This window comes from Lodderomyces elongisporus, chromosome 4, assembly GCF_030384665.1.
Source record: "Lodderomyces elongisporus chromosome 4, complete sequence".
Classification (NCBI taxonomy): domain Eukaryota; kingdom Fungi; phylum Ascomycota; class Pichiomycetes; order Serinales; family Debaryomycetaceae; genus Lodderomyces; species Lodderomyces elongisporus.
The window spans coordinates 1994634-2021772 of record NC_083676.1 but is presented as its reverse complement, the minus strand read 5'-3'; the positions used below and the strand labels follow the sequence as shown (position 1 = coordinate 2021772).

The 27139-nt window shown below is 38.0% G+C and overlaps 13 protein-coding genes across 13 annotated transcripts; 5 read left to right on the top strand and 8 right to left on the bottom strand. All coding sequences in view use genetic code 12, as the record gives it.

Annotated features, from left to right (window-relative positions):
- Positions 1 to 468: 468 nt before the first annotated feature.
- Positions 469 to 2436, top strand: MRS6 (Rab proteins geranylgeranyltransferase component A; the record flags this gene model as incomplete). The annotated part of the gene is made up of 1 exon (XM_001526431.1): positions 469 to 2436. One exon carries the CDS (start codon positions 469 to 471, stop codon positions 2434 to 2436), a length of 1968 nt encoding a protein of 655 aa, XP_001526481.2.
- A 561-nt stretch (positions 2437 to 2997) lies between these two features.
- PLB3_2 (Lysophospholipase 3) lies at positions 2998 to 5637 on the bottom strand (the record flags this gene model as incomplete). The annotated part of the gene is made up of 1 exon (XM_001526430.1): positions 2998 to 5637. The coding sequence occupies one exon, from the start codon at positions 5635 to 5637 to the stop codon at positions 2998 to 3000; it is 2640 nt and encodes an 879-aa protein (XP_001526480.2).
- A 1534-nt stretch (positions 5638 to 7171) lies between these two features.
- Positions 7172 to 7600, top strand: RPS12 (40S ribosomal protein S12; the record flags this gene model as incomplete). The annotated part of the gene is made up of 1 exon (XM_001526429.1): positions 7172 to 7600. One exon carries the CDS (start codon positions 7172 to 7174, stop codon positions 7598 to 7600), a length of 429 nt encoding a protein of 142 aa, XP_001526479.1.
- A 295-nt stretch (positions 7601 to 7895) lies between these two features.
- Positions 7896 to 9279, top strand: PVL30_003865 (uncharacterized protein; the record flags this gene model as incomplete). The annotated part of the gene is made up of 2 exons (XM_001526428.2): positions 7896 to 7948; positions 8058 to 9279. 2 exons carry the CDS (start codon positions 7896 to 7898, stop codon positions 9277 to 9279), a joined length of 1275 nt encoding a protein of 424 aa, XP_001526478.2.
- A 717-nt stretch (positions 9280 to 9996) lies between these two features.
- On the bottom strand, positions 9997 to 10742 carry ERV14 (COPII-coated vesicle protein; the record flags this gene model as incomplete). The annotated part of the gene is made up of 2 exons (XM_001526427.2): positions 9997 to 10393; positions 10726 to 10742. 2 exons carry the CDS (start codon positions 10740 to 10742, stop codon positions 9997 to 9999), a joined length of 414 nt encoding a protein of 137 aa, XP_001526477.2.
- Positions 10743 to 11318: 576 nt separating this feature from the next.
- Positions 11319 to 12104, bottom strand: PVL30_003863 (uncharacterized protein; the record flags this gene model as incomplete). Its single annotated transcript, XM_001526426.1, has 1 exon — positions 11319 to 12104. The coding sequence occupies one exon, from the start codon at positions 12102 to 12104 to the stop codon at positions 11319 to 11321; it is 786 nt and encodes a 261-aa protein (XP_001526476.2).
- A 453-nt stretch (positions 12105 to 12557) lies between these two features.
- NUD1 lies at positions 12558 to 17024 on the bottom strand (the record flags this gene model as incomplete). Its single annotated transcript, XM_001526425.2, has 2 exons — positions 12558 to 16786; positions 17018 to 17024. The coding sequence occupies 2 exons, from the start codon at positions 17022 to 17024 to the stop codon at positions 12558 to 12560; spliced, it is 4236 nt and encodes a 1411-aa protein (XP_001526475.2).
- Positions 17025 to 17041: 17 nt separating this feature from the next.
- On the bottom strand, positions 17042 to 17331 carry PVL30_003861 (uncharacterized protein; the record flags this gene model as incomplete). Its single annotated transcript, XM_061119503.1, has 2 exons — positions 17042 to 17137; positions 17272 to 17331. The coding sequence occupies 2 exons, from the start codon at positions 17329 to 17331 to the stop codon at positions 17042 to 17044; spliced, it is 156 nt and encodes a 51-aa protein (XP_060975486.1).
- A 1273-nt stretch (positions 17332 to 18604) lies between these two features.
- Positions 18605 to 21184, top strand: NGR1 (Negative growth regulatory protein; the record flags this gene model as incomplete). The annotated part of the gene is made up of 1 exon (XM_001526424.2): positions 18605 to 21184. The coding sequence occupies one exon, from the start codon at positions 18605 to 18607 to the stop codon at positions 21182 to 21184; it is 2580 nt and encodes an 859-aa protein (XP_001526474.2).
- A 1026-nt stretch (positions 21185 to 22210) lies between these two features.
- Positions 22211 to 22621, bottom strand: HHT3 (histone H3 h3.3; the record flags this gene model as incomplete). The annotated part of the gene is made up of 1 exon (XM_001526423.1): positions 22211 to 22621. One exon carries the CDS (start codon positions 22619 to 22621, stop codon positions 22211 to 22213), a length of 411 nt encoding a protein of 136 aa, XP_001526473.1.
- Positions 22622 to 23810: 1189 nt separating this feature from the next.
- NdufS7 (ndufs7 ubiquinone oxidoreductase subunit) lies at positions 23811 to 24485 on the bottom strand (the record flags this gene model as incomplete). Its single annotated transcript, XM_001526422.1, has 1 exon — positions 23811 to 24485. The coding sequence occupies one exon, from the start codon at positions 24483 to 24485 to the stop codon at positions 23811 to 23813; it is 675 nt and encodes a 224-aa protein (XP_001526472.2).
- Positions 24486 to 25372: 887 nt separating this feature from the next.
- On the bottom strand, positions 25373 to 25708 carry SUS1 (SAGA histone acetylase and TREX-2 complexes component; the record flags this gene model as incomplete). The annotated part of the gene is made up of 1 exon (XM_001526421.1): positions 25373 to 25708. The coding sequence occupies one exon, from the start codon at positions 25706 to 25708 to the stop codon at positions 25373 to 25375; it is 336 nt and encodes a 111-aa protein (XP_001526471.2).
- A 718-nt stretch (positions 25709 to 26426) lies between these two features.
- On the top strand, positions 26427 to 27083 carry YSA1 (ADP-ribose diphosphatase; the record flags this gene model as incomplete). The annotated part of the gene is made up of 1 exon (XM_001526420.1): positions 26427 to 27083. The coding sequence occupies one exon, from the start codon at positions 26427 to 26429 to the stop codon at positions 27081 to 27083; it is 657 nt and encodes a 218-aa protein (XP_001526470.1).
- Positions 27084 to 27139: the final 56 nt, after the last annotated feature.

The window sequence follows — 27139 nt, the reverse complement described above, 5'->3', positions numbered from 1 at the left end:
TACACTAGAACAATTTTACAACCCAAACTTCCCCATTCCTTTTCTTCCCATCAACATTGAACAATTCTTTACTCCACACACCAACTGTGAAAGTTTATACTGTCCTCCGAGAATTTGGAAACTCTTTCGGAGATTTAAACTGGTCTTTTACTCAGTAAATTGCTGCAAAGAAGCGAAACAACAGTTTAGTGAACAAGTAAACAAGTGAACAAGTGAACAAGTGAATATTTCTGTGTGCCACCCCCACCCCCACCCATTCTCAGCAAGTTTCGAACACTCCCCTAGTCATAGCCCAAAAGCAGTCACAAGAGGACATTGTCCAATAGCTTGGAAACAAAAACGGCCCAATAGCCATATAGTCAAAAAAGCTAGAAAAAAGAAAAAAAAAAAGCTAGAAAAAGCTAGAAAAAGCTCAAAAAACCGAAAAAGCCAATATAAAACTTAGGACCTCAAAACGACCTACTGACCATGAACTACTCGAGAACAGAAAGAAGAAAGTCAATGGCTGAGCGGAGGACAAGCACCTCATACACACCACCCGTTATTCCTCATTTGGCCGGTTTAGAGAAACCACAGGACCAATACTTGAAGATGGACAATTGCGATGTATTAATTATAGGAACCAGTTTACAAGAAAGTATCTTGGCTGCTGCCTTGTCATGGCAAAACACCTCGGTCTTGCACATTGATAGTAGACCCTACTATGGTGACTCTACCTCGACCTTGACCATTGAACAGTTGAAAAAATGGTGTGCCGAAGTCAACCAGGGCAAAATCCCACATTTCCAAGATGCCCAGATCTACATCCCTGGAGGCAAACTCAACAATCAATTCCGCTCAAAGGATTATGGTATTGACTTGACCCCAAAAATCATGTTTTGTCAATCGGACTTGTTGAGTTTATTGGTCAAGTCGCGTGTTTACCGATACTTGGAATTCCAATCTCTTTCCAATTTCCATGTTTTCGAAAACGATGATTTCCAGCAAAAGATCAATTCAACCTCGAAGGAGGACATCTTTATTGATAAGTCTTTGTCGTTGTTGACCAAGAGGTACTTGATGAAATTCTTGAAATTTATCTTGTTGGATTCCAAAGCAGAGTATAAGCAAAAAGTCAAACCATACAAGGACAAGCCAATCCAAATCTTCTTGAGAGAGCAATTCAAATTAGAGGATCCTCAAATTAATGAGTTGGTATACTCGATTGGCTTAAGCTACAAGGAGCAAATTAGCACAAAGGAAGCTCTCATAAAGATCAAGAGGTTTCTTTCTTCCTTTGACGTTTATGGAAAATTCCCATGTATGGTTTCAAAATATGGTGGCCCAGGAGAGTTGGCACAAGGTTTTTGTAGAAGTGCTGCAGTTGCTGGTACAACTTACAAATTGAACACCACGTTGGTGGACTTTGACCCAGTTACAAAGATTGCGCATTTCGATGACAATTCGCAGATCAAGATTAATGAAAAGGTTGTTATTGCTCCTACGCAATTACCCAAATTTCTTCAATCTAGCTATAACCAAGCAGTGGAAAATTTGCAACCACACTATGTTACAAGACTTGTTACCATTGTGAGGCGGGATTGTAAAGAGTGGATGTCAGCAAACGAGTCACTGGCAATTGTTGTGTTTCCACCCCACTCATTACCAACAAACAATGAATACTCAGTGCAGGTGGTCATTCAGAATGGAGGAACAGGATTATGTCCTGAAGGCCAATCAATTTGGTTCAGTCAAACTGTTGAACAGGATTTGAACAGAGCCAAAAGTGACTTGGAATCAGCCTACTCCAAGATGGAAGAATCATTGTTGCGAGAGTCTTCAGACAATATCGATGAAATATTAGATGAGACGGATTTCGTTGTTAACGCGCAAGGAACACCAGTGCTTGCAAACTCTTTCAAGTTGGGATCACATTTGCAATCATTTGTACCTAAAGAAACGGTTGAAGTTGTGTGCAAATTGGGTTACGTTGAAAAGACATATGTCGCCAGCGACTTGTCAAACGTATTCAAGCCAACCAGTGACAACAACATAGTCCTCAAAGACATACCAGATGCCAAAAACCAAATCATATTTACAAACTCACCAAGCTCAGAACTTTCGTATGATGGTATAATCACCGATGTCAAGTCCATCTATCAAAAGATTACCGGCACAGCCGATGATTTTTTTGATGTTGATTTTGAGGACGAAGAAGACGAGTACGATATCAATAACCAGCCACCAATCCCTCCAAAACGAGCCTCAGTTATTGGTGGTATCGTTGGCGGTGGATCAGGTACAAGCTTGGCAGCATTGCGTGAGCAACATAATGATAATGATCAAGTGCATGAAAATGTAATTGATAGCGATGACGAGATGGATGACGTGCAAAATAGTGGTGACAGCAACGAGTCCAGTGACGAACCTTTTGGTGCCGAGACAATGGAACTATAATGTAAAACTTTGTTTTTTATTGTTGTTTCTTGTTTTCTGGTTACTTTGTTTGCTTTCATTGTTTTTGTTTTTGTTTATTTTTTTTTCTTTTTGTCGTTCAGTCGTTTCCGTTAATGATTCGTTTATAGATTTTTTGTCTTTGAGAGCGTTGACATCATCAGGTATGTTGACTTTCCTGTTTCCTGATTCCGATTACTACCTTTTGCTTCTCCCTCTACCCCCACCTTTCTCTTTCTTCATTCCATTCTGTTTAATACTTAATCATCCCACTTCATTTCTTCATGTAATTTTATTTTAACAATAATAGAGTTCCATGTTATTAACTTTTGTTTTATTTTTTGAAAAAAAAACTTATCAATTTATTTATGTATTTTGCTCTTCAATTTATTATTTTACAAAAATCAAGAAAAAAGAAAAAAGTAGAGTATACACACACATATGTAAACGTACATCTTTCTACACATTTCTTTACTCAATGGAAGTTACTATTGAAACTTTTCTATTTTATTCAATTTATTATCAAAATGAGGTATCCAACTAATTAAAGTATGAAATTAAAGATTATGCAACCACGTAAATGGCGCTCATTAGGCAAACAAAAATGACGTTGAGAAGTGAATTGCTTGACGCATAATTGGCATTATTGACGGAAGCTACACTCGTTGTGGTAGATTCGCTGGTGGCAACGGCAGTTGCAGTTGCAGTTGTTGAACTTACACTTGTGGATCCAGTCACACTTTGTGCTGCAACAGTTGCACCATTGGTTCTTTGCGTGGTTGTGCTTACACTGATTGTGCCGGCGCCACCATCACTAGAGGTACTCTCATCTGAGTGGGTCCGTGTCGAATTCGAGGCCAATGATGACGAAGATGAGCTACTGCTGGTAGTTGAATGAGACGAGCTATTTTTCTTATTTGATTGCAATCCTTCAGCATCAATTTCTGGACCGTCATCCAAAGTTCCTTGCCAGCAATAGTCACGGAAACATTTTTTACATTCATCGCTTTGCTCCTTACCTAATCTCTCTTGTTGTCTTCTAATAATAGCACAACCAACACAAGTAGCCCAGTCACTGTCATCAGTCAAGTTCTTACTTGTCATAACTTCGTATCCGTTCTGAATCGTTCCAGTCTTTTCGGCATTATCGTAAGCAAGCTTGAAAGTTGAAAAGTTTGACAAGTAGGATTGATGATTATTCGACATATATACAATCAAAGGAATATCAGTGGTGTTCAAGTCATCTTCATCATGCCAATCCACCAAAGGTGACAAGTCAGAAGCATTGCATCCAAAAAAGATTGGTCTTTCGCCAAGATTGTCTTCGAGGAAAGTATCCACATCTGGAACAAAGGGGAAAGGCGTTCCCCTTCCTTGATTGGTAAATTGCCATTTATAAGTCTCAACAAAGGATGTACCATTGGGCCAATTGAGCTCAGTATCGGCACTATTGTCAAATGCAAAAATAACATCAACATTACGATCTTTCTGAATAAGGGGGTAGAATGGCACGTTTTGTCCATCTTCGCCTCCATCAACAAGGCTTAGCGTATGGTTATTTTCAACACTTTTGATACTTCCATATGTCGATTCGTAAAAAGGATTTGGTTCGTAAACAGCAACATCGTTTTTGTCATCGCTCAAATCCTGGAAAACCATCTCCAACACGGGCTGGATAATAGTACTGGTATCATAGTCGTCCAAGTGTAAAAGCACCTGATTGAAAACCGAGGATGAGGTACCCATAATGAAACCCGCATTATCAAAATTACGCACACATTGGTCGGCATCGCCACCTTGTATACTCGAGCCCAAATACTCAGTGTCAACAAAAGCTTTCAAAGAGTTGTCAAAATTTCCAAATTCATATGCGGAAATTTCCACAACAAAAGTGGAGTTTTGATCAATAACAGTTTCGTCAGTAACTTTACCGTTGGCAACTGCAAAGAAATACGGCATACTATGGTCTTTGAAAGTGGTGAAATTACGAACACTGGACCACGTCACATTGCTGCCACCACTGGAACTCTCAAAGAATTGATGACTAATAGCTCTTCCCCAAACATCAGTAACAGAAGTTTGGAAGCCGGCTTTGTTTTTTGATAATATAGCAGTGCCAATACCGGTATAATATTTAGCCAAAGAAGCAAGGTTCAAGCTCGATGGGTTTAAAAGTGAATCCTCCAATTGCCATATCTCAGTCGAGCCATTGAGAATCTCTTGCACCGAGATCCAATTGTTGAGCACCAAACTTCCAACGAGCCACGAGCCTCCAGATAATCCGGAGATGTATGTTGTAGATTGCAAAAGACCACCAAGGCCGTTTGTGTTGGAGTCTTCAAAGCGGTTGTCAAGCGCCAATATAGAGCCTGCACCAGCAAGCATGGCTCTATAACCACCACCAGAGAATGCCAAGCCAATAGTGATGTTGTGTTCGTCGGCATTGTCGTTAATGAAAGATGCGGCATCGAAATCACTCAAGTTGGCTCTATTTGCCAAAAAGTCAATCAAGTGCTCATTGGTAAGAGCTTGCTTGGATAATACATATTCCTTTTCGTTATCCGAGAGTCCATCTGCTGCACGCACGATATCATGATCAGGGCACGTGATATTTGTGGGACTGTAAGGATTTGCCACGCCATTTCCATCGTCATTCAACTCGGTCTCGTCAGTAGTTTCAGCAGTAGAGTCCGCCGAGTCACCCAGTGAAGATGTTGAGCCACTTGAGCCACCAGATTGTGTGTTAGTAGCAGTACTACCGGACGAGCTTTTACCAAGGCCAAAGTCGTTTGCAACACTTTGGAACCAGTTCTGGGAACTTGTTGTTTTTGTACTCGTCGCAGATGCAGAAACTTGTGACTGTTGTGTATTTGATACAGCCAAAGAGGTTGTAGGTGTGGCTGTACTGGCTGTGGTTGTTTTGAAAAATCCAGCATACCACGGTTGAGTAGAAGTTGACGATGTAGTTGAGACGTCCGAGGTAATACTGGCCTCGACTTGAGTTTGAGTTTGACTTTGAGCTTGTGTTTTGGACAGCGTCTCAGACTGAGTCGTTGAGGAACTCGAGGTTGATCCACCACCAAGTATCTGTGCCCACCATGGCAGAGATGTTGGAGTTGCACCTACTGTGTTCTCTTCTTCAAATGGGAATGCTGCTAGAGTTGTGGTTGCGAGACCAAACAGTAAAACAACCGAAATTTTCATTCTGAATGGTTATGTGAATAGCTTTGTCTTGAGAAGAATGTGTTTGAGAGCCATCGTGAACACGAACATGTCCGTACCATTGCAGTTATATATACCCATAGATATATATATATATTTATGTATATATATATCACATATATGCATAGAAATATTTGGAATCACAATGCTGTTCATACTTTACTCCACACATATGTCAATTTGGTGGTAACTATTAACTGAAATCGCAAGGTACAAAAAAGCTCGTTTTTAGCGTCCACGCACACAATTTCCTGATTCGGTAATGAAATGGAAGGTTGCTACTTGCACAATAAGTAAATCACCAAAAGGGTTCCACTTCCTTTGTTTTCTCTTTGTCGTTATTCTTTTGTTTCGTCTGTAAAGCATTTTGTTTCCAACTCGTAAGTAGGAGGATCCCCAAGCTAGTAGTCTTTAATAGAATAGCAATTCCATTTGTCATATACGTATATTATTTTCAACAAAGATCCGAGTTCATAACACAATAAAGATGAGAGGCAATAATAAACGGCGGGAACACTAAACGCAAACCCATTAGCTATGGCCCTTTTGCAGAGCCAAACATATCCAAAAAAGAAAAAAAAAAACAAAGGTGAGCAACTTTGGCTTTTTAGCTTAAACAGATGCAAACCATCAGCCGAAGCTAAAGCATGTAAATTAACAGAATACAAAATTTAATAAAATCAAATCAAATAAAACCAAAAAAGATTAAGAGGGGTCAGGCACTGACGCTGACGCCAGAATGAACTTGAACTTGAACGTCAACGTTAACGTCAATGCAGACGTTTATGAAGGCTAGGACGGTAGAGTATGATAGAGTTGACCTAGAAGTAACCTAGAGATTTATTAGATATGTTTTGTTTCAGTAAGATATATAGCCGTCATAGCTTCTTTTCCTATTCTGGAGCGAAACTAAAAAAGAAACATTTATTATTTTCAGTTGTAATTCTAAATCAAAATCTTAGCTTCCATCATACCTGCGCAAATTAATAAACATAATAGAGATACACAAGCCTTTAAAAAAAGATTTGTTAAAACAAAGTCTAGAACCTTGTTATTCTATTGTTGACATGTTAAATTGTTTGCGGAAATGGCAGAAAACAATAGTAGTAATGATCATAATAATGAAACAAACTAATAAACATTCTTCCTCGGCTAGTAAGAAAGAGCAAGGACCTGTTACATTTTTATGAATATTGGCAATGCGAGTAGTAATGGAGTATCTCACGTGAGCTCAGTACTGTAAAACAGCATTTCTAGATTTGAATCTCGAAGTACTAGTCACGTGCAAATATTCCATCAAGGGTTTCTAGCGCGCACCACTTTTTGTTTTAGTTCTTTCGCTACCAAACGACAGTGGGTAGAGGATAGTCTATTTGAAAATTTCACATCGCCATGTTTCCCACAAGGGGAGCCACTTTCTCTTGAAATTTTAGAGGGTACTGAGCAGTAAATACATTTACTTGACGAAGAAGTCCATACATATTTATAGACAACTCACAAACTACTAATATCCGCCATGTCCGACGTTGAACAAGATCAAATTGTTGAAGAAGTTGCTGTTGAGCAAGAATCATCCGTCTCCATCGAAGATGCTTTGAAAGTCGTCTTGAGAACCTCATTGGTCCACGATGGTTTAGCTAGAGGTTTGAGAGAAGCTTCAAAGGCTTTGTCCAAGAGAGAAGCTCAATTGTGTGTCTTGTGTGACGCTGTTACCGAAGAGTCAATCATCAAATTGGTTGAAGCTCTCTGTAACGAGCCAGAAGAGAAGATCCCATTGATCAAGGTCTCAGACGCCAAGTTGTTGGGTGAATGGGCTGGTTTGTGCCAATTGGACAGAGAAGGTAACGCCAGAAAAGTTGTTGGTGCTTCATGTGTCGTTGTCAAGAACTGGGGTGCTGACTCTGACGAGAGAAACATGTTGTTGGAACACTTTTCTCAACAATAAATCTAGTGAGTTATATATGTGTGTAATATATTATAAGCCATTAATTTGTTGATTATTGATAAATTCTCTATTTTTTTTCAATTCATTTGTTACTCTGTAAATGTGTGTGTGTGTCATTATGAATGTAGCTGTTGTTGCTTTTGAAGCAGTTGGAGTTGGAGCAGTTGATCATGATGATCAAGACTATATCGACTTTATTGTCTCTAAAGGTTTTGCAGAGGTATCCGATTATCACTGCGCTTTGTCACAAAAGCGCGAATCTACTCTTTATGTACATCTAGCTCTTCCTCAGTAAATGGATACAATCAATCGCGACGCCAAAAGGAAAGCACGGATACGCGGACTAGGGTATGTGGTGAAGGTCTTGTTGCCTTTGATTGTTCTTCTTCTTCTTCTCCTTCTAAAAAAAAAAAAAGAAAGAAAGTGATTAAATATACTAACTGAATGGTTGTTGTAGGACCCGTGTGGTGAAGGCAAGCGATCTTAATCTTCTGTCAACTTTAGTTTCTCCAAATGCGGCTAGTTCAAGAGAAGAATCAGAACCACCATTACCACCTCCACCACCGCAAAAACAACATCAACAACATCAACATCAACATCAACAGCGAAAACCCCAGGAAAATCTAAACCAACATGAGAGGTCTTCCAAAGAACATCTTCTTGACAGTACAGCTGGCCAACCCAGTAACCAATTGATCATACTGGCGGATGCCTCAGGTAATCAAGCACTTAATTCAGCTAATAATCTTCTGAATACCGACAAATGTACAATTGATGAAGTAAAGGAATCGAACTCCAACAAGCATTTCCATGACCCTATTGATTTAACCAATTCAAAAGTTACCAAGCCAAATCGAGATAAAAACGAAAACAAAAACAAAAACCAGCGACGCGGTAAAGGACGACCGAAAAAATTTAAACCACCGGGACGTCCAAAAGTTGGCGAAGTACTGAAAAAGCAAAATGATCCGAGCTTGACGCGATCTCAATCTGAAGATCATCAACATGCTACGGCAGGTGAATCTCCAGCTGTTGAGGTTAGAGTCGGAACTGAAAGTGAACCCACCAAGCCAATTGCTGACTTGGCCAAATTGAATGTGGTTTCTACATCCCATGGCTTGACCACCTCAACCACCAACCAAACAGAAGTTCTTCAAGATAAAAAGCAACAGGTCGAGCTTGATGATTCCTGTGGCAATGCATCAACTGCAGAATTAAGGATGGAAGTTTTAAATGCTTTACGCCGATTTTTTGAATATTTCACTCCCAAATCTTCACAGGATGGTGTTAATCATCATAAAAGTTTTACTTTGATTACTGAAGCAATTGCAGAACTATGCGACTCTTCTTTTGAAAATGAAAGCTATGCTACGGATCTCTCAAGAATAGAAAATAAAATTGTTGCCATTAGGAAAGAGATTGCTCTGACTAAAAGTAAAATCGAGAACGTAAAAGAAGATGTGATGAAACTAAATGAAATATTATTGGGTAAAGGTGATGCAGCGTCGAGTTTGACCAACTTGAATAACAAGGGCGAAGTAACTGCATATTTTCGCGCAAAACTAGAAGAACAAAAAATTCTTGTCGATCATGTAAAGACATTAGTGGACAGAATTAAACAATTACGAGCCGATGCATTGGAACTTGAAAGTAAACTACGAGATGTTTCAAAGATCTAGAAAGTCTTGATTTTTTTTTTTTATGTTCTTTCCAGAAAGGGCAAAGTAACAAAGAAGTAATGGGGAAGGAAAAGAAAGAGAGGTTCAAAGACAATTTTTGACGCTATAAGAAACAAAACAAATTGAAACTAACAGCCACTCGGCATAAACGGAATTTGCTACGTTCAGCGACTGTAATTGTAGCTTATCATTCAACAAATAAGTAAGAACTACGGAAATCCTGAATACATAAATACTTAAAAGCTGATCTTCGAAGTATCATCTAAAAACCCTATTATAACCCCTTCGAGAAATGCTGTTCAAACCGTGTGGCAGTATTAAAAATATTTCTGGATTTCAATTGTACGACAGGTAAGGAAACCCTTTCCAAAAAAATTTGGATAATCAATGCCAATTCGAAAACTAAGCAGATCCATATGCTCATATATATATGTATGTATATATGTATGACCAAGAGATTAGAATCTAGATAGTAAATAATTCAATTAAAGTGATTATACAAAATATTCTGCTAGCTTGTTAGTCTAGCCTACTTCCATATAGAATTAGTGTTCTGTAAACTCTATTCAAAAACACACCGCACTCTGCGCCTCACCAATCTGAATGCTTCAGCTCGACAACTTTGGTCCACCTCCTCTTCTTTCTCTTTGTCACACTCTTTCACCTTAAACTCATCCTCACAAGTATCACCTCTCTTGCCACTTTTTGTATTTTTATTCAATGTTCGTCATTAACCAATGCCATGATCATTCTGTACAAGTAAAAGAAGAACATCAACAAATGGAAACCCAACTTGAGGAAACTTTCCTTCTTGTGCTTGGACAAAGTTCTGAAAATCTCTGTGGCATCCAACAAGTGGTTCTTTGTGTAAAACTTGTTGACATTGTATGCAAGCAATGGCAAGTTGAGCAAGAAGCAGAACCAGTATCCATTGACCAAGAACAATGCGGTGATGAACGCATGCAAACCAGCTTCCGGCATGAACCATGGGTTCAACTTATTACACAACTCAATAGGGTTGATGTAGTCGCACTCCAAATCGGAATACATGATGGTGAAAAACACCTGCGAGAATAAGTTGACAGCATTGGCAACAACTGCTAGAATAAATAACCTATTGAACAAAGCAAAAAAAAAATAGTTAGTATCAAGTTTATTCGGACAATCAAAATAGGATAATAGTGGGGAACTATGCAGCTTTTCACCGCAGATCGCAAGCCAAATCAAATCAAATCAAATCAAAGCAAAGGCGGATAGAGAAAGGGGAAAGGAAAGGGGAAGAAGGGAAGCAAAAGAAGAGGAAGAACAACCGAAATGAAAATTAAGGGTGCAATCCACTTCCATAATTGCCATCAAGTAAGTTGAATACCTTTGCCGCTTTATACTCCTTTGATTTTTGAAGGAAAAAACGTCTGTTAAAATCCATTAGTTTGTGTGTTTGCATACCATCCTTCGCCGTTCATCTTTTTATTATTCTTATTTCTTTTGGATTCAAGGGAAATAAAAACAACTCCTTCTTTATAAATTGAAGTAGATATAAGAATACAAATAAATATAAATAGATATATTTATATAATATATATGTGTGTGTAGGAAGATGATTTGCAAGACTGATAAGATTAGAGTTGTTTCTGATCGAGTTTCATATTTTCTCGCCTCATCAATGTCGCCAACTATTTTTCTTAGACTCGTCCAAATGACAAAAGAATTTAGAACGCGAGAAAGAGAGAGAGAGAGAGAGAGAGAGAGAGAGAGAGAGAGATCACCAAAGGAGAACAAGCAACGAAATTGAAAAAAAAAAAAATTAAGTCAAAACAAAGAGAGCGATATAGGAGATTCGCTGTGGTTGAAAAATGAAAAAAAAGACCTATAAAGTCCAGTCTAGCATTTTGAGAAGGAAAAATAATATAATCCACAAACCTATTAAATGCTAATGATTATCGCATTTGAGTCTACAATAGTACTATAGTATGTGAAAAAAAAAACATTACTTCAACTATGTGACATTATAATCTTCTTGATGTCCAACAATCATTTGCTCAACTTTTCTCTATACATATCCATGAAAGTTCGTTATTGGTCGTCTTCACAACATTGCCAACAACAAGATCATGAACATCTGTCTCAAGATTTGGAAATAACTCGCACTCACCGTATTCAATTAGATTTACCCATTTTTCGCCATCAAACCACTTGCGAGTAACAACAATTGTACTCTCAAGCTGTATAATACCTTGTGCCCAATTCTCAATCTTGACAAATTTCCCTTTACATTTGTTTTTCATAGTGTTTTCGACTAATTCAAATGCCAAGCAGTCCTTATCGGTATTGCCCTCAACTGACTCGCGAACTTCGTTTTGCGGCGTATGTCTCCATGGATCTAAAGACCGCCAAATTTCCACATACAGCTTTCTAACACCATCCTCTGGCGACTTCATCTCGCCTATTTCCTTACGATCTAAACCGAATTCTGAAAATGTTCCGACATCCTCATCAGCTTCTACCTCTTGTCCCGAGTCAATAGATTCTTGCAATGCTTGACTATTGATAGTGTTTACAAACTTGATTTTAGTTTCACTCAATGGAACTTCTGTGCCAGCTAAACATAGCTCAAAAACATCACGAAACGGAAGCTCTTTTGTTTTGTCATTTAAAGTTTCATTTTGTTTCTTGTTTTCGTTTGCTTTCAGGTGGTACGGATATTGCGACTTAAAGATACGTATATCAACATAATTGTTGTTTGCCGTGGTCATTGCCAAAACATTTGCTTCTTCTTTGGGCTCGCTAGGGGGCCATTGTATTGAAATTCTAGTTGAAAGGACCATTGGAGCATCAAACTTGATCTAATATTTGGATTTTATCTAATACATTGCCTCGAGTCGGTGCCTGATAAAGATTCTTAATCAACAACTTTTTCAAATTACAATTCCGCTCTTACTCACTCACTCTCGCTCATTCATTTAATCTCTTTCTCGCTCTCTCTCCCTATCTCTCTCTCTTTCTCTATTCTTCATTTGCGCGCACGCGGAATTTTGCAACCATACATTAATTACAAAGCTGGTTATGTTTTCTATAGCCAGCGGAGAGAATTTATATGTGAGGTACAAGGACTACAAAATTCAATGGTCATCTTAAGTTGTTCGTGAAAATCCGTATTTAACTTGCCTATCTTAATTTCTTTCTTCTTTTTGTTTTTTTTTTCCCTCTTTTTTTTTTTTACTTCCTTTAACTCCTTCAAGCAAAATAATCAACTAGCTTTGTATAGAAACTCAGGATCCTCATTTATCTTGTCTTGGATGCAATTTTCTGTAGTACCGGTAAGCAATGTTCTTGAATTTATTCTTTATCCGGATCCCATCGAGAACATTGATATTCTTGAACAAAACAAGCGGATAACATGTATAGTTGAGCACATCGACAAACCTAGCGTGATTGGTTTCATGCATTACCAGCAGGATATACTCATGATTCCTCTCCTTCCATTCGTTAGCATCGATTTCTTCAAGGCGACTGGTGAAAATGTTGATGTCTTCTGAAGTTTCCAAATTTATTGCACCGTTTTCCAATTCATCTTCAACAAAAACATATGGATACAAGTTTTTTGTGAGTGGATTCAATCTCAAGTCCAATTCCAATAAAGTCTTGTTGCTAAACCTAAGGTGTTTAACCACTGTTGAAACGGTTGCAATGTGATTTCCCACCAAGTACAATTTCTTCAACGATAGTCCCGAGAGTGGTTCAAGTGACTTTATCGTATTGAAATTCAAGTTTAATTCTTGCACATTTGGAAAAATTTGACTAAATTCATCCGGTAACTTTGAAAAATTCATGGCCATCATCGACACGCTCTTGACAAAGCGGAATGGCTGATCAAAATTGGGGAATGTGTTTCCTGAAATATCCAACTTAGTTATCTCCAAAACATTTTGAAAGACATTTTCTTCGTCACTAACACGAACACGAACACCCCCAGTACCACGTTTCCGGTTCATATCGAATAGACGTGGTTGGGTTTTCAACGACAACTGCTCTATAACGTTATTATGCGAAACATTTATCGACTTCAAATTATTGCCATCGAGTGTTATACTTCGTAAATTTGGCATACCTTTTAAATCTGCTTTAACTAAAATGTTGCGGCTCGCGCTTAATTTGCAAAGTGTTGAGTTCAGCCAGTCGAGAGTTTTTAATAAATTGTCACTGACGTTTAGTACCCTCAAATTTTGGAAACTATCAAGACCAACAATCGAAGCAATTTTATTTTTAGACAAGTCTAACACTTCCAATTTCTCAAGATGCCACGATGTAAAATCCAATACTCCCTGTATTTGGTTATTTGCAATATTTAATGTAGTGAGATATTTCAACTGCAGCAAGCAAGATATATCTCGAATTGCATTGTTCGATAGGGTTAAAGTTGTCAAAGTCATATTGTTGAACAAGTTATCACAACTGGTTAAGAAGTTTGAGTCTAGGTTTAAATGGAGCAATCGAACAAACTTATCAAAAGAAGTACGATTCTCAATTTCATTTGATACCAAATTCAATTCTAATATACCTCGTGGCACACCTGCTAAATATTTAATCTCATTATGAGACAAATCCAATTTGACCAAATTCGGAAACATTTTATCAAGATCTTTAACATTCCTGAGCCCAAAGCTGGATAAATCAAGGTTTTGGAGATCAATCCAATGGGTATTTACATTTTGTTCTTGTAAGGCATCATTTATGACGGAAACTAATTGCATTTTCGACTCAGAATATGAAGTATCTTTCACTTGAGAGAGTGCAGTCACTTCTCCTAGTGGGATCCCGCTCATTTCCTCATCATCATCTTCTTCTTCTTCTTCTTCTTCTTCTTCTTCTTCTTCTTCTTCTTCTTCATCATCATCATCTTCTACTTCTGCGTTATCATTCTTTACCTCTTCCTGCATCGAGTTTCTCTTCATGTCTAGCTTCTCTATCGATGCTTCATCAATAAAAGAGACTTCCAAATTATCCTGTCGCTTCCTGACCTTATCCTTTTTCAAAACACTTAGTGGTATTTGAAGCCCTCCACCGGCATCATCAGCATCCACCAAGTCGTCATCATCATCTACCAAGTCGTCAATTTTATCCAAAGTATTTTCTCGGAGTCCACCTATGGCTTCCCACCTATTGTTTTTCTCATCATAGACCATGTCTCCATATTTCTCAGGTTGATAATTTGTAGGAGAGATATGATTAGGCAATTGAGGAACTGGTCCATTCAACTTGAGACGTGATAATGACTTCCAAACTGGTTTTGCAGGAGTATGCTCAGGTAGACTTGGCAGATCTTTGCCAAGAATCGAAGAGGCCTTGGGGCTGCTTCTATCAAGGTAATCGATCACTCCAATATTATCTTGGTAGTGTTGTTCGCGCCTCTTTTGTTTACGTTTTGGCGAATCTTGTGGCAAGTGTAGTTCAACTGTCCGAAGCGACTCATCCATGAGATCTGTAGAGCTTTCTAGTGTATATTCAGAGTCGTTATCACCATCATTTCTGTGTTTTAGTTCTTCATCTCGTGCATGGAGTGGATTACTCTTCAAGCCCCCACCCGCTACCTGATGTCGCTGTTGCTGTTGTTGCTGTTGTTGTTGTTGTTGTTGTTGTTGTTGTTGTTGCAACAGACTGTCTTCAGAGGAGTCCAAACTAGGATCAAAGGTATTTCTTGTAGCAGAAGTATACGTCATTGCATTTTCACTATCATTCTCTTCCTTTGAGTCAATATTGCTACTCTGCTCTCCCGAGCTGTAGCCAGTAGTAAACGAGGCATAATCGTCTTCGTTATCACCAATTTCGCCAAAATTTATAGAGCTTCTAGGTTTTAATGGCGTTGAGGTTGCCGTACTTTGTGAAACTGCCTTGACATTTGATAGCTCGTGTAGGTTGAATCCTCGTTGCTTGACTTTGGAATATATATTGTTGGCATTATCATGATATGCTTTATCGGTATATGATCCTGTTTTGGTAAATTCCTTAATTCTCTTTACCTCAGAAGTGTTTTGCAAGTGAAAATTGGGAGCTAATGGTGCTTTCAAAGCTCCAACTTCGTGGCGCTTTTTATTTGACGCAGGCGTGTTTTTATTGGATTTCACATTGACTAAAAGTCCGTTTAATGCATTCTTTGTATAGGTATCGTATGTAGCACCAAATAACTTGACCGGTGAACCCCCTCTTGTTGGAGCAGCCGGAGTTTTCTGCTCTTTTACTAGCGTGATTGGCTCTTGTTTGTTATCATTTTGGGAATTGTTCTCGTCAATGACATTATGGGCAGTAGTGGGAGCAACAACGGCTGCGGTGGTAGTCTCATCCACTTTTTTGATTGATTCCACAGGTGTGGATACCACTGATGAGATTGAGGCATTTCCGTTGCCGTTGCTGTTGCCGTTGCTGTTGCCGTTGCTGTTGCCATTGTCGTTGGTGCTTTCGTCAGTAGTATCTTGAAATATCTGCTGCAAGCTTTTCGATGCAAGCTTGGATCGGGCTTGCCAGGGCTGGGTTTCGATTGTTTGGATATTGGAGTTATGCAAAATAGTATTTGATGGATTAAATTCTACCGAATTTTGAGGATCTTCATGTAGAAAGTTGGCGTGAGTATTGTTAATATGTATATTATTGGTGTTGTTGTTGGTGTTATTAAACAATGCACCATTGTAGTGATTGGCTTCAAGAGATGATGGCCATTTATCTTCTAAGACCTTGGGCATCCAATCGGGTGTATTATTATTATTATCATTATTATTGTTATTTTGATATACGTCACCCAGGTTCTCATGGGCATGACCATGCTCAAGCTCATGCTCATTCTCAACATGGGACTCTTCTTCAGTAAAAAAGCTCGCTTTCAAGTCCTTAGATTTCGCATTAGGGTGTTTCTTGTATTGGAATGTATTTGGTACCGACGACTGAGGCGAAGGCTGCTTAAAAGGCTGCTTGGAAGACACTTTTGTCGTTTGTTGTTGTTGTTGTTGTTGCTGCTGCTGGCTATTATGGTCGATATATGAGGCTGAAGTTGAGCTCTTATTATATATAAAGCTGTCATTTGGTCTATACCGAAGTTGTTTTTGGTATACAGACTGTTGTCGAGGAGCAAGGTATGGTTGTGACGACGTTTTCTTCACTACATGATTAAGAGTATTTCCATTCTCCATTTTTTCTGATTTCTGACTAAAGTTTTTTAGAGAATTCACTTGTTTTGGTTCTTCTTTTTCTTTGCCTCTTTCTTCTTCTTCTTCTTCCGCTTTCTTCTCTTTGTGCCTCTTAATTTGTTGGTCGTTCAGATTTAGATCAAGTTGTGAAAGTCCTTGGCTAATACCCGCCGTTATTATTTCATCTGATCTGTTCTGTTCTAGAATGTCTTCTCTCTCTGTATAGTCCTTACTGATACCTGCAATTGAATCCATATTATGTAAGATCCGAGTTTCAAGTATTTCTGTCCTCTTTAAATTAGTGAAACAAGAGTCGGTTAAGTGGCTAGCAGCTATATGTTTTTCTTGTTGTAGAATGTTTGTGATGATAATGTGAATGTAAACAAAGATACTTGATCCCTCACAAAAAAAAAAAAAAAAACAAAAGAAAACAACAAAAAGCGAGAAAGGAAAAACAAACAAAAAAAAAAATATAATATAATATAATATAATATAATATAATATAATATAATATGGAAAGCGGTACAGAAAACATACGCGTTCCTCACCGCTTACCACCGCACTTAACATTCTCTTTCAACGATAGACTATGCCAAAGTGCCATCCAAACTCTTTACTCTTTGTACTAAACTTACTTCAAAATCACTTTTAAAGGTTACTTTAACTAGTTTAGAAATATTAATCTAAAGAGAGTTTAGTAGTTAAAAAAACTTACTATTAAAGTGAAGGAAATATAATATATTTAAATCAATTTTCGTATATGAATATCTTCAAGCCCTTTAAACGTGATCCATATATAGCTAGCAAGTTAGCAAACACGTTGACTATTCCGATTGCCAGTCCATTTTAACAAGCCAGGATAAGATTCGAGTGACATGTATTGTTATGGAGATTATGAAAAAAAACTTCAAAAAAAAAAAAAAAAAAAGAAACGCACATTATTCACATTTATTGAATCAGATGGTTTATCAAGCCACTAGTTGTTGTTTTAACCAATGATAAGTAAAACAAACTAATAAGTCATCACTAATCCCATAAGAAGAAAGGAGTCTTTGACTTTATTGTTATATCACATACACTTTACTTTTCTGTGTCAAAATCAATAACGGAGAGTGGTTTTTGCAACCAATCATTTTTGGTACCCATCCTTTAAGCAGTCTGTTTAACACCATAGTTGACTAAGATCCAATTTGAGTTGGTTTCACAGATTTAGCTTCTATGGTCCGTAATATGATATAGTAAAGAGCAAAAAAAAAAAAGAAAATATAGAACAAAAAAAAAATAAATGAATTGAAGCTTCGTACCCTTTGTTTCTTATATATATGTACATGTGAATTTGTCAGTGGCATAGTTGAGTTCTGTACCTTGTTTCCACATCTGAACAAATTCATTACCGGGTATTGCACAAAGCCGGAAATACGATATCCAGTCGCTCCATATTTCTTTTCTCTTTTTGTGTGTGTATGTGTGGATGTAAGTATGCGTCGTCCAGTAGATAGCACTCCAGAAAAAAAAATAAAACTGATAAAGGAGTAAGAGAGAGAGAGAGAGAGAGAAAGAGAGAGAAAGAGAAAGAGAGAGAAAGAGAGACACTGTGTGAAAGCTAAGGGGAAAAAAACAATAAAACAAAGTGCGACACAAATGTGAGTGAGTGCGCACTACAGAACAACAATAGAACACAATATATATACATGTATACATATATACATGTATACAGATATAAACCTTCTAATCCACACACCAACAATTGTGCTGTGTAATTTGTAACCGGAAACACCAACCAATTTGCTTTTTTCTCTCTCTCTCTCTCTCTCTTCCATACAAAAAAATAAGAAAAGAAAGCAGTACATCTATTTCATTTTCATCTTCAATTGGAGTCAAGACCAGAGCCTAGTTAAGCTTTAGTTTGTATTTGTTTGTTATTGCCATTTTGGCCAAGTTCTAACTCAAATATCCGGTATCGATATCACATCAGAACAAGATTATCTACATAGAAAAGTCCACAGCCCCCCTCACTTTCCCCCCTTTTTCTTCCTCCCGCCCCCTCCCTTTTTCACCCATTTTCACCTGATTTTGCCCTTCAATTTTTCCCATTTCTCTTGCATCCACGTTACTCTTGGCAACACGAAACTCTCCCAATTGATTGAGAAATGGATCCAAATACTACTACAAGTACTGCAAGTCACCAGCATCAACAAGAGCAGGAGCTTTTACTGGACTATACAGTACCCAACCCCCCTGTATCCACCCAACAATCCAATGCCGTAATCTCCGAACAACAACAACAGCAACAAAAAGACCAGCAAAACAAAAATCAAAATGAAGATGAACAACAGCAGCAGCAACAGCAACAGCAGCAACAGCAGCAACAACAACACTCTACTTCGTCTTCAGCATCTACGCCCACTGCTACGCCAAAAAGGGAAAGCTTGGAAATCTCACCACCAATGCCTCGGACATTATGGATGGGCGATTTGGACTCGTGGTTGGACGAAGAACAAATCACGCAGCTTTGGTGGAACATTTTACAAAAGAAAGTTATGGTAAAGTTGATCAGACCAAAAACCATAAAGATAGATGCCAATTACAAAGGAATGACCAATTCGGGATATTGTTTTGTTGAGTTTGAAACTTTTGAAGACGCGCAACAAGCTTTGAGTTTGAATGGCCAATTGTTACCCGATGTTGCCATGCCCTCACAACAACAATTTCCCAACAATCCAGATAACCAAAAGAAATACTTTCGCCTCAATTGGGCTAGTGGAGCCACATTGAGTGCGCCGATTGTGCAATTGCCTGAATACTCATTGTTTGTTGGTGATTTGTCTGCCTCGACTACCGAGGCACATTTGTTGGCGTTCTTTCAAAAGCAATTTCCCGACTCTATAAAAACCGTGAGGGTCATGACAGACCCCATTTCAGGAAAATCTAGATGTTTTGGATTTGTTCGGTTTACGGATGAGCTGGAGAGACAAAGGGCATTGGACGAAATGAATGGTGCGTGGTTTGCTGGTCGTCCACTAAGAGTTGCTTTGGCAACACCAAGAAGCAACAACTTCAACCGAAGATTCAATCATAACAATAATAACAATAACAACAACAACAACAATAACATTCACATCAACGGTATTAATCATAATGACAATTATCAAAACATTGGTTTAGGGCCCGGTCCTTTTTTGCAAAGACCGCCGAATCAGCTCCGAACTCCTCTGTCTGGACACCTCCCACCAGAGATGATGTTTGTGCCTCCTCCGCCTATGGGCCCCCCAATAGTCCCGCCTTCTATGGGCGCAATTGGTGCAGTTGGACCACCTCATGGTGCTGGACAGCACCCACCAGCTACTGCACTAGGACCACCTCCTCCCTCACTGCAGCAGCAGCAGCAGCAACAACAACAACAGTCGCAACAGTCACAGCAGTCGCAAGCTCCAATCAGTGGAAGTCCTATATTCGGCTATTATCAGCAGCCAGGTATTTACCACTCGCCAAACCTGTCGTTACTGCAAGATATTCCAGATTCTGGATACCCCAACTATTTTTCTCCTGAGTACCAACAACAACAACAACAACAACAGCAACAACAACCACAGCAGCCTATTTATTCACAGTTGCAACGACATCCTTCTTTCACACCACAGATGCACCACCACCATCACCAACAACAACAATCGCAACAACAAAACTCACAATTTTCTGATACTAGCAACACTACAGTATTTGTTGGTGGTCTTTCTTCAGAAGTTACAGAGGCTACTTTATTTACTCTTTTTAAACCATTTGGTACCATTTTGCAAATCAAAATTCCACCAGGCAAAAACTGTGGATTTGTAAAGTATGCTACTAGGGAAGAAGCCGAAGAGACGATATCAGCAATGCAGGGTTTTATCATTGGCGGTAATAGGGTTAGATTGAGTTGGGGAAGAGTCTCAATGAATAATCGAAGATACAATCATCGTCAGGGTCACGGTCAGCATCAAAGCCAACAACAGCAACAGCAACAACAGCAAGCTGCCCAGATGCAAATTGCAGCTGCGATATCAATGGGAATGGATCCAGCAAGCGCTATAGCTGCCGTCAATGCTAATGCTGCTGCTGCTGCCGCTGCTGCTGCAGGTGGATATCCTGGTACAATACCACCACCTCGCCAACATAGTCAGCATCAGATTCCATTGGGGAACCTGCTTTCCGGAATACCACCGCCACCGCCACTGCTGCTGCAACAGCAACAACAACAACAAATGGGAATTCCTTTTGGTAGCAACGGTGGTAATCCTTATAATCTATATCCGGATTACCAAGAATACTACCAGCTGAACATGACCCATTTCCGCACACCATCAGCAGATGAGTTGGATTCTACAGATACTACTGGTTTATTGGGAATTTCCACCACCAATGATAGAGGCGATAGTGAGTATAATAATGGAAATGGAAACATCGAAGAAAGTAGAGGCCTGCTGTTTAATACTACTCCATTGAAGAGTTCATTTGACCCTTCTGTAGCTTATTTGTCTAAAGGGAAAGAAAATAGCAAGAATGATAAGGAAGATGAGAGGGAATATCCTAATGATGGAGATGATGATGAAGATGCTGGTGATGTTGGTGAAGGGGATGCTCCGGAGGATGAGTTGGTAAAGAAAATGAAAGAGGTAGGTATAAATGAAGCCGACAGAGGTGAACATGACAAAAATGGAAAAGAGGAAACTAGCAAGAGCAGTAAAGGATGATTCAAATATCTTAAAAGAAAGAAAAAAAAACGAAAGAAAGAAAAAAAACGAAAGAAAGAAAAAAAAAAAAGGTAAAAAGAAAATGAGAAGAAAACCACTCAAAACGCAAATAAAGGAGAGGTAGAGGCAAAAAAAATTGGTGTTTTGTTCAAGTTTTTTTTTCATATAATAGAAGTGGAAGATGTTGTGGTTGTGGTTGTGGTTGCAGCTCTGGCTGTGGTTTGCCCAATTGTTCATAAGAGGTCTGTTATACAATTTTGTGTAGAAAGTTGAGAAATATAATGGAGAAAAGACTATAAATTTAGAGGTAAAGTATAGAACTCTGTAACAAGTAATCTACTATTGAAGAACAATATCTCTTATTTACCTTGGTCCTTTTTGAACGATGTTTCGATTTGTGAATTTGGAGCAAATATGAAGTACTTGAACCGTATATAAAGCAAAAGGTTAAAGGTACAGAGTGCGCGAGCCTAGTGGGTGAGTCAAGTGGGTTGGTAAGCAGAGACTTGGTCCTTGCAATTACCGTATTTAGATACCGACACGGACACAGGATACTATTCAACTGCACACAAACACACTATAACTCTAGTCATTCTTTTATCGTCAACGCTAAAGGTTTACAAAACACCAAACCAAAGAGGGTTAGCCTTCAAGTAAAATATGATAGAATAGAAAGATATTAAAAAGAAAAAAAACATAATATAAGAAAAGAAAAAATTATATAAGAAAAAATTAAATAAGACAAAAAAAAAGAATGAAAAGAAAATACAAAATGATATAATATGATATGGTATGATCGAAAATAGAAAATTTGCTACTAAATAAAAAAATAAAAATACCTATGGTACAAACAAGCGTCAAAAACAAAAGTTGCACGAGCTTAAAAAGTCAAAACCTTGGAATAAAGGAGTAAAAGAACACTAAAACTAAAACTATAAGAAAAAGAAAAAAAAATTGGCAAAGAAGCAATGAACTGAATAGCACTCCAATGTAGAAACATCATGTTTTTTTTTGGACTTATCCAGTTTATGATCTTTCGCCTCTCAATCTTCTAGCCAATTGGATATCCTTCTTTTGGATAGTGACTCTCTTGGCGTGGATGGCACACAAGTTGGTGTCTTCGAATAAACCAACCAAGTAAGCTTCAACGGCTTCTTGCAAAGCACCAATAGCAGAGGACTGGAATCTCAAGTCACTCTTGAAGTCTTGTGCAATTTCTCTAACCAATCTTTGGAATGGCAACTTTCTAATCAACAACTCAGTAGATTTTTGGAATCTACGAATTTCTCTCAAAGCAACGGTACCTGGCTTGTATCTGTGTGGCTTCTTGACACCACCTGATACTGGTGCTGATTTTCTAGCAGCTTTGGAAGCTAACTGTTTTCTTGGTGCTTTACCACCAGTAGATTTTCTGGCTGTCTGTTTAGTTCTGGCCATTTTTTGATGTATACTTGTTTACTGATAAGATAAAGGAAAGAGGAAAAGAAAAGAGGGAAAGAAAGGAGGGAAAAAAAAAAGGATAATAGAGAAAGGGGGAGGCAAAAAAAAAAAAAAAGATTTAGTTTGAAATTTGGTGAAATGTGCGTCTATATAAGAGAAAAGGATGAATGAGGAGAAACGGAGAATAGGTTGGGAAGGAGCAAAGAATGATGAGTGTGTGTGTGTGGGTGGCTGAGACAGACTGAGGTCACAGAGAGGGAGACAAAAAGAGATAGATATAATAGTCTTTCTTTCTGTGTGTGTGTGTGTAAGAGATTGCGAATGTGAAAGATTGCACTAAGAAAAGAGTGTGGGCAATAGCTTTTGCTAAGCGAGAGTGCAATCTCATACATTTGTTCACAGTGGGCGCAGACAGATTGAGTGACTCGGTTTCTGTGGTTAAAGTTCGGCGTAAAATTTCTCTTTTTTGCTCTCCCTCCCCCCCTAGGTCCCCCACCCCTTTTTTTTCCCACTTTTTGTTTTTTATTTTTTCTGCTGCTACCGCTACTACTGCTACTACTGCTACTACTGCTACTACTGCTCCTACTGCCGTTATTATGAAATGCTACGGTAGCCAATACCACACTTCAAGCAAAAAATAAAACATCAAAGGTCGTGTGCATTTGGCAAACAAAGTACTATTGTACACAAATATATATATTTTTATCTAATTAATTTGGTGAAGCTAAATTATTCACGTGTAGTTTTCCACGTGACTGTGCTCATCAATTGTTTCTTGCCTCTAATTATTTTTTTTATTATATATATATATACAGACCTATAATCTGCTAACGAACTTATAGGTAGAGCTTTACCTAGTTTTTTTTTATTTTCACACATAAACCTAGACACATGTAAACACATAACCTCTTTCTGCTTCTACATTTGCCTCTGTTTCTGGATTATTAATTAGTCGTTTTTTTTATACCATACTACTCAACTGTAAGTAAAATTGTATCAACTTCTAATGACTAATGCTTTTGTTTACAACAGTAGCTACAACTAGAAAGAAGTATAATAATAAAAAACAATGTTGCTGTTGTTGTTGTTGTTGTTGTTATTTTTTTCTTCTTCCTTGTTTCCTTCATTCCTTTTTTCGTTTCAAATATCATGGTTTAAAATTGAAGAATAAATCTACACACGCTTCCTAACTTCTGTACCACAACCTGGTGATTCTGGTCTTCATCATCTTCTTTTGCAATTGAAAGACACCATACATCAAAGCTTCCGCTGTAGGTGGACATCCTGGAACATAGATATCGACTGGAACAACTCTGTCACAACCTCTCACAACTGAGTACGAATAATGGTAGTAACCACCACCATTGGCACATGAACCCATACTGATAACCCATTTAGGATCAGGCATTTGATCGTAGACTTGTCTCAATGCTGGCGCCATCTTGTTAGTTAATGTACCAGCAACAATCATAATATCCGATTGACGAGGTGAGGCTCTGAAAATAATACCCAATCTATCTTGATCGTATCTTGGTGCTGAGACATGCATCATCTCCACGGCACAACATGCCAAACCAAATGTCACGGGCCAAAAGGAAGACTTTCTAGCCCAGTTGGCAATTGTGTCTAATGATGTCAAGGCATAATCCACTGCACTAGAGGCAGTCTTTTGTGACATTAATGGAAAGTCGGTTGGCAACTCCTTCGGCGTTAATTCCTTAGAGGATACATAACGTTTGGATGCAACTGGTGTGTTATTGCTTTGTTGTGGAATGTGTGAAATCGATGATACGAGGTACGAAGACGATCTAGTCTGTTGCTTCAACAGCCTGTAAGCAATGTTCCTTGTCAATGAATTCATTTTTGTAGTAAATTATAGTTGTTCTGATTAGTATTTGTGATGATGCACTAATGATGTCTTTGATATGTTGCGATTATCAGAAAAAAAGGTCTATAATGGAAAAATTTCTTTGAATTTGAATGACCAAAGTAAAGAATCAAAAATGAATGGGGAGGAAAAAAAAATTTTGATAACAAGTGCAAAGTCGATTTAGATTTTAAACTTTGTTTAATATAATATGTGATATATAAAAATGTGTCAGCTCAAAAAACGTATTTGCGAAAATGAGTCTGACCTTAAACTTGAGCTTGAACTTGAGCTTGAACTTGAGTTTGAACAGTGGTTGATATTTGTAAAACCAATAGATTGATTAAAAACTCTGTTGTGCTGTTGAAGGTTTCGTGAAGCAGAAGTGTTTTCAAAAAGTTAGAGAGAAAGAAAGGAGAAAGAAAAAAAAAAAGCTCCACTGTAGCTCTACCCTCTCTCGTGGATTTGTATATAATCAGCAAAAAATATCTGTTGATTGGCTCGATTTTTTTTATTTTTATTACTACTTTTATTATTTATTTTTTTTTCTTTCAGTGTCGCATACATCAAATGACGTATAAAGCACGGCTGCGACATAGTGTGTGACACCTCTACTATGGTAAGCACCTTAAACATCTTAATCAATAGTAGCACACACACACACAACATAATACAACATAACACTATTAACTTTGACTTTGACTGTAATTAAAAATAAGTAAACTGTTTCAAATTGGTTCTTGCTTTTATTTTGCTTTTATTGTTTCTTTACTTGGGTTCATTTGTTTGTCTTCTTGTTCAGTAACAACCGCTTCACCTTTCCTTGAAAGCATTAAAAGGAAACAATGAATGTTGATAACAAAATTTCATCTAATTAAATACTACTCTATAAGGTCATCAAGATACAGCTCGATTCGTTTCAACATATTCTCCCGCACTTCATTTGGTACTAAACCCTCGGCCTTGGGTTTTACAACTGTGTACAAGTCGCTTAAGCTCTTTGTCGTATATGCTCTACCTCCATCTTTGGTATCCTTGCTCGAGGAATTATTGAGTTCATCCATTGCAATTTGTGCAACTTTATCATACCAACCACTTTCAATAAGCTGAAGCTTTAGTTGCTTACTTATAAGTTCGTAGTTCCCCGAGGAGACTAGGTGCTCTTGTATCTTAGATTTGATCTGGTTAAGTTCGCTATTATCTCCGTCTCGTGTCATTATAAATAGTTATTATGAGCAAGAAAGAAAGAAAGGAGGAAAGGAGGAAATAGCTGAAAAAAAAAACAAAAGAAAAGCTAAATCAGATGGGTTCCGATGTTTGTTGATATGGTGGTATACTAAAACAGGTTGGATTCTTTTTTAAGTTAAAATGAAAAAAAAAAAAAAAATCACCAAATAACTTTCAAGTCAAAAGGAAAATTGGACAAATGAATAAGTAAATAAGTGGATAACGAAATGAGTGAATGAGTGATTAAATAAACAAAGTCTTTGTATAGTCAAATCTTTTTAAGTGTCAATTACAAACAACTGTATATTTGCTCGTGTTGAATCTACCGATGCAATTGTAACGTCTTTTCGTTCGCAGCAAAGAGCTCAAACCATCGATTTTGTGCAAACTGACTTCCACTCCCATTCCCATATCATTTTCGCACTCCCGCAACTGAGCCATTCAATGGGAAAGATAATACACATAAAAATATACAAAGAAAAAGGAGAGAGAGAGAGAGAAAAATCCGGACGTCTGAATACACTTTTTTCAACCTGAAAATAGCAAACATCAATTATAATTTGCTACTATTTTCCCCATCTATCAATCCTTTATTCTTATTCTACTTTTTTCTTGTTCTCCTCTTATTTCTTCCTTTTTTTTATTTGGTCTTTTCTATACTTCATCTTACCTTTCTCTGACTATCGCTCCACACATCAGTTCAATTATATGTTAAGATCGGTGATCAAGAGAACAATGTCAACCAAACCATCCCCATATAAGGCCAAAGTAACCTCAGTCTCACCACTACCAGAGGGTGGAAAATGGATCCAAACTCGCAAGATCGAATACACCGATCCCAATGGCTCCGATAGACAATGGGAAATGGCAGTGCGTACCACTAGATCAGATACAACAAACATCGATGCAGTGTCTATTGTTTCAATTCTCCACCATATCGATAAACCTAAGGAATTAGTATTGGTGCAACAGTTTCGTCCACCAACTGAACATGTTGTGATTGAGCTACCAGCAGGATTAATCGATCCGAAAGAATCGGTTGAAACCACAGCAGTTAGGGAGTTGCATGAAGAGACTGGCTATATTGGGAAATTTCGTAATAGCTCGCCTATAGTGTATAGTGATCCCGGATTAACCAATGCAAATATGGTGTTGGCCTACGTTGATGTTGACTTAAAAGACGAAAGAAATCAAAACCCCAAGCCAAAGTTAGAAGACGGCGAATTTATCATTACTTTTACATTGCCATTGGATAATTTGCGACAAGAGTTGGACAAAGTTTGTGAGAAAGAAGGATGTACTGTTGATGCAAGGTTGTACCATTTTGCAATGGGATTAGAATTAGCCAAGACCCAATTGACGTAGAACTTAGAAATACAGAAACACTTGTTTGATGCAACAACACCTCTTTTCTAGTTTGA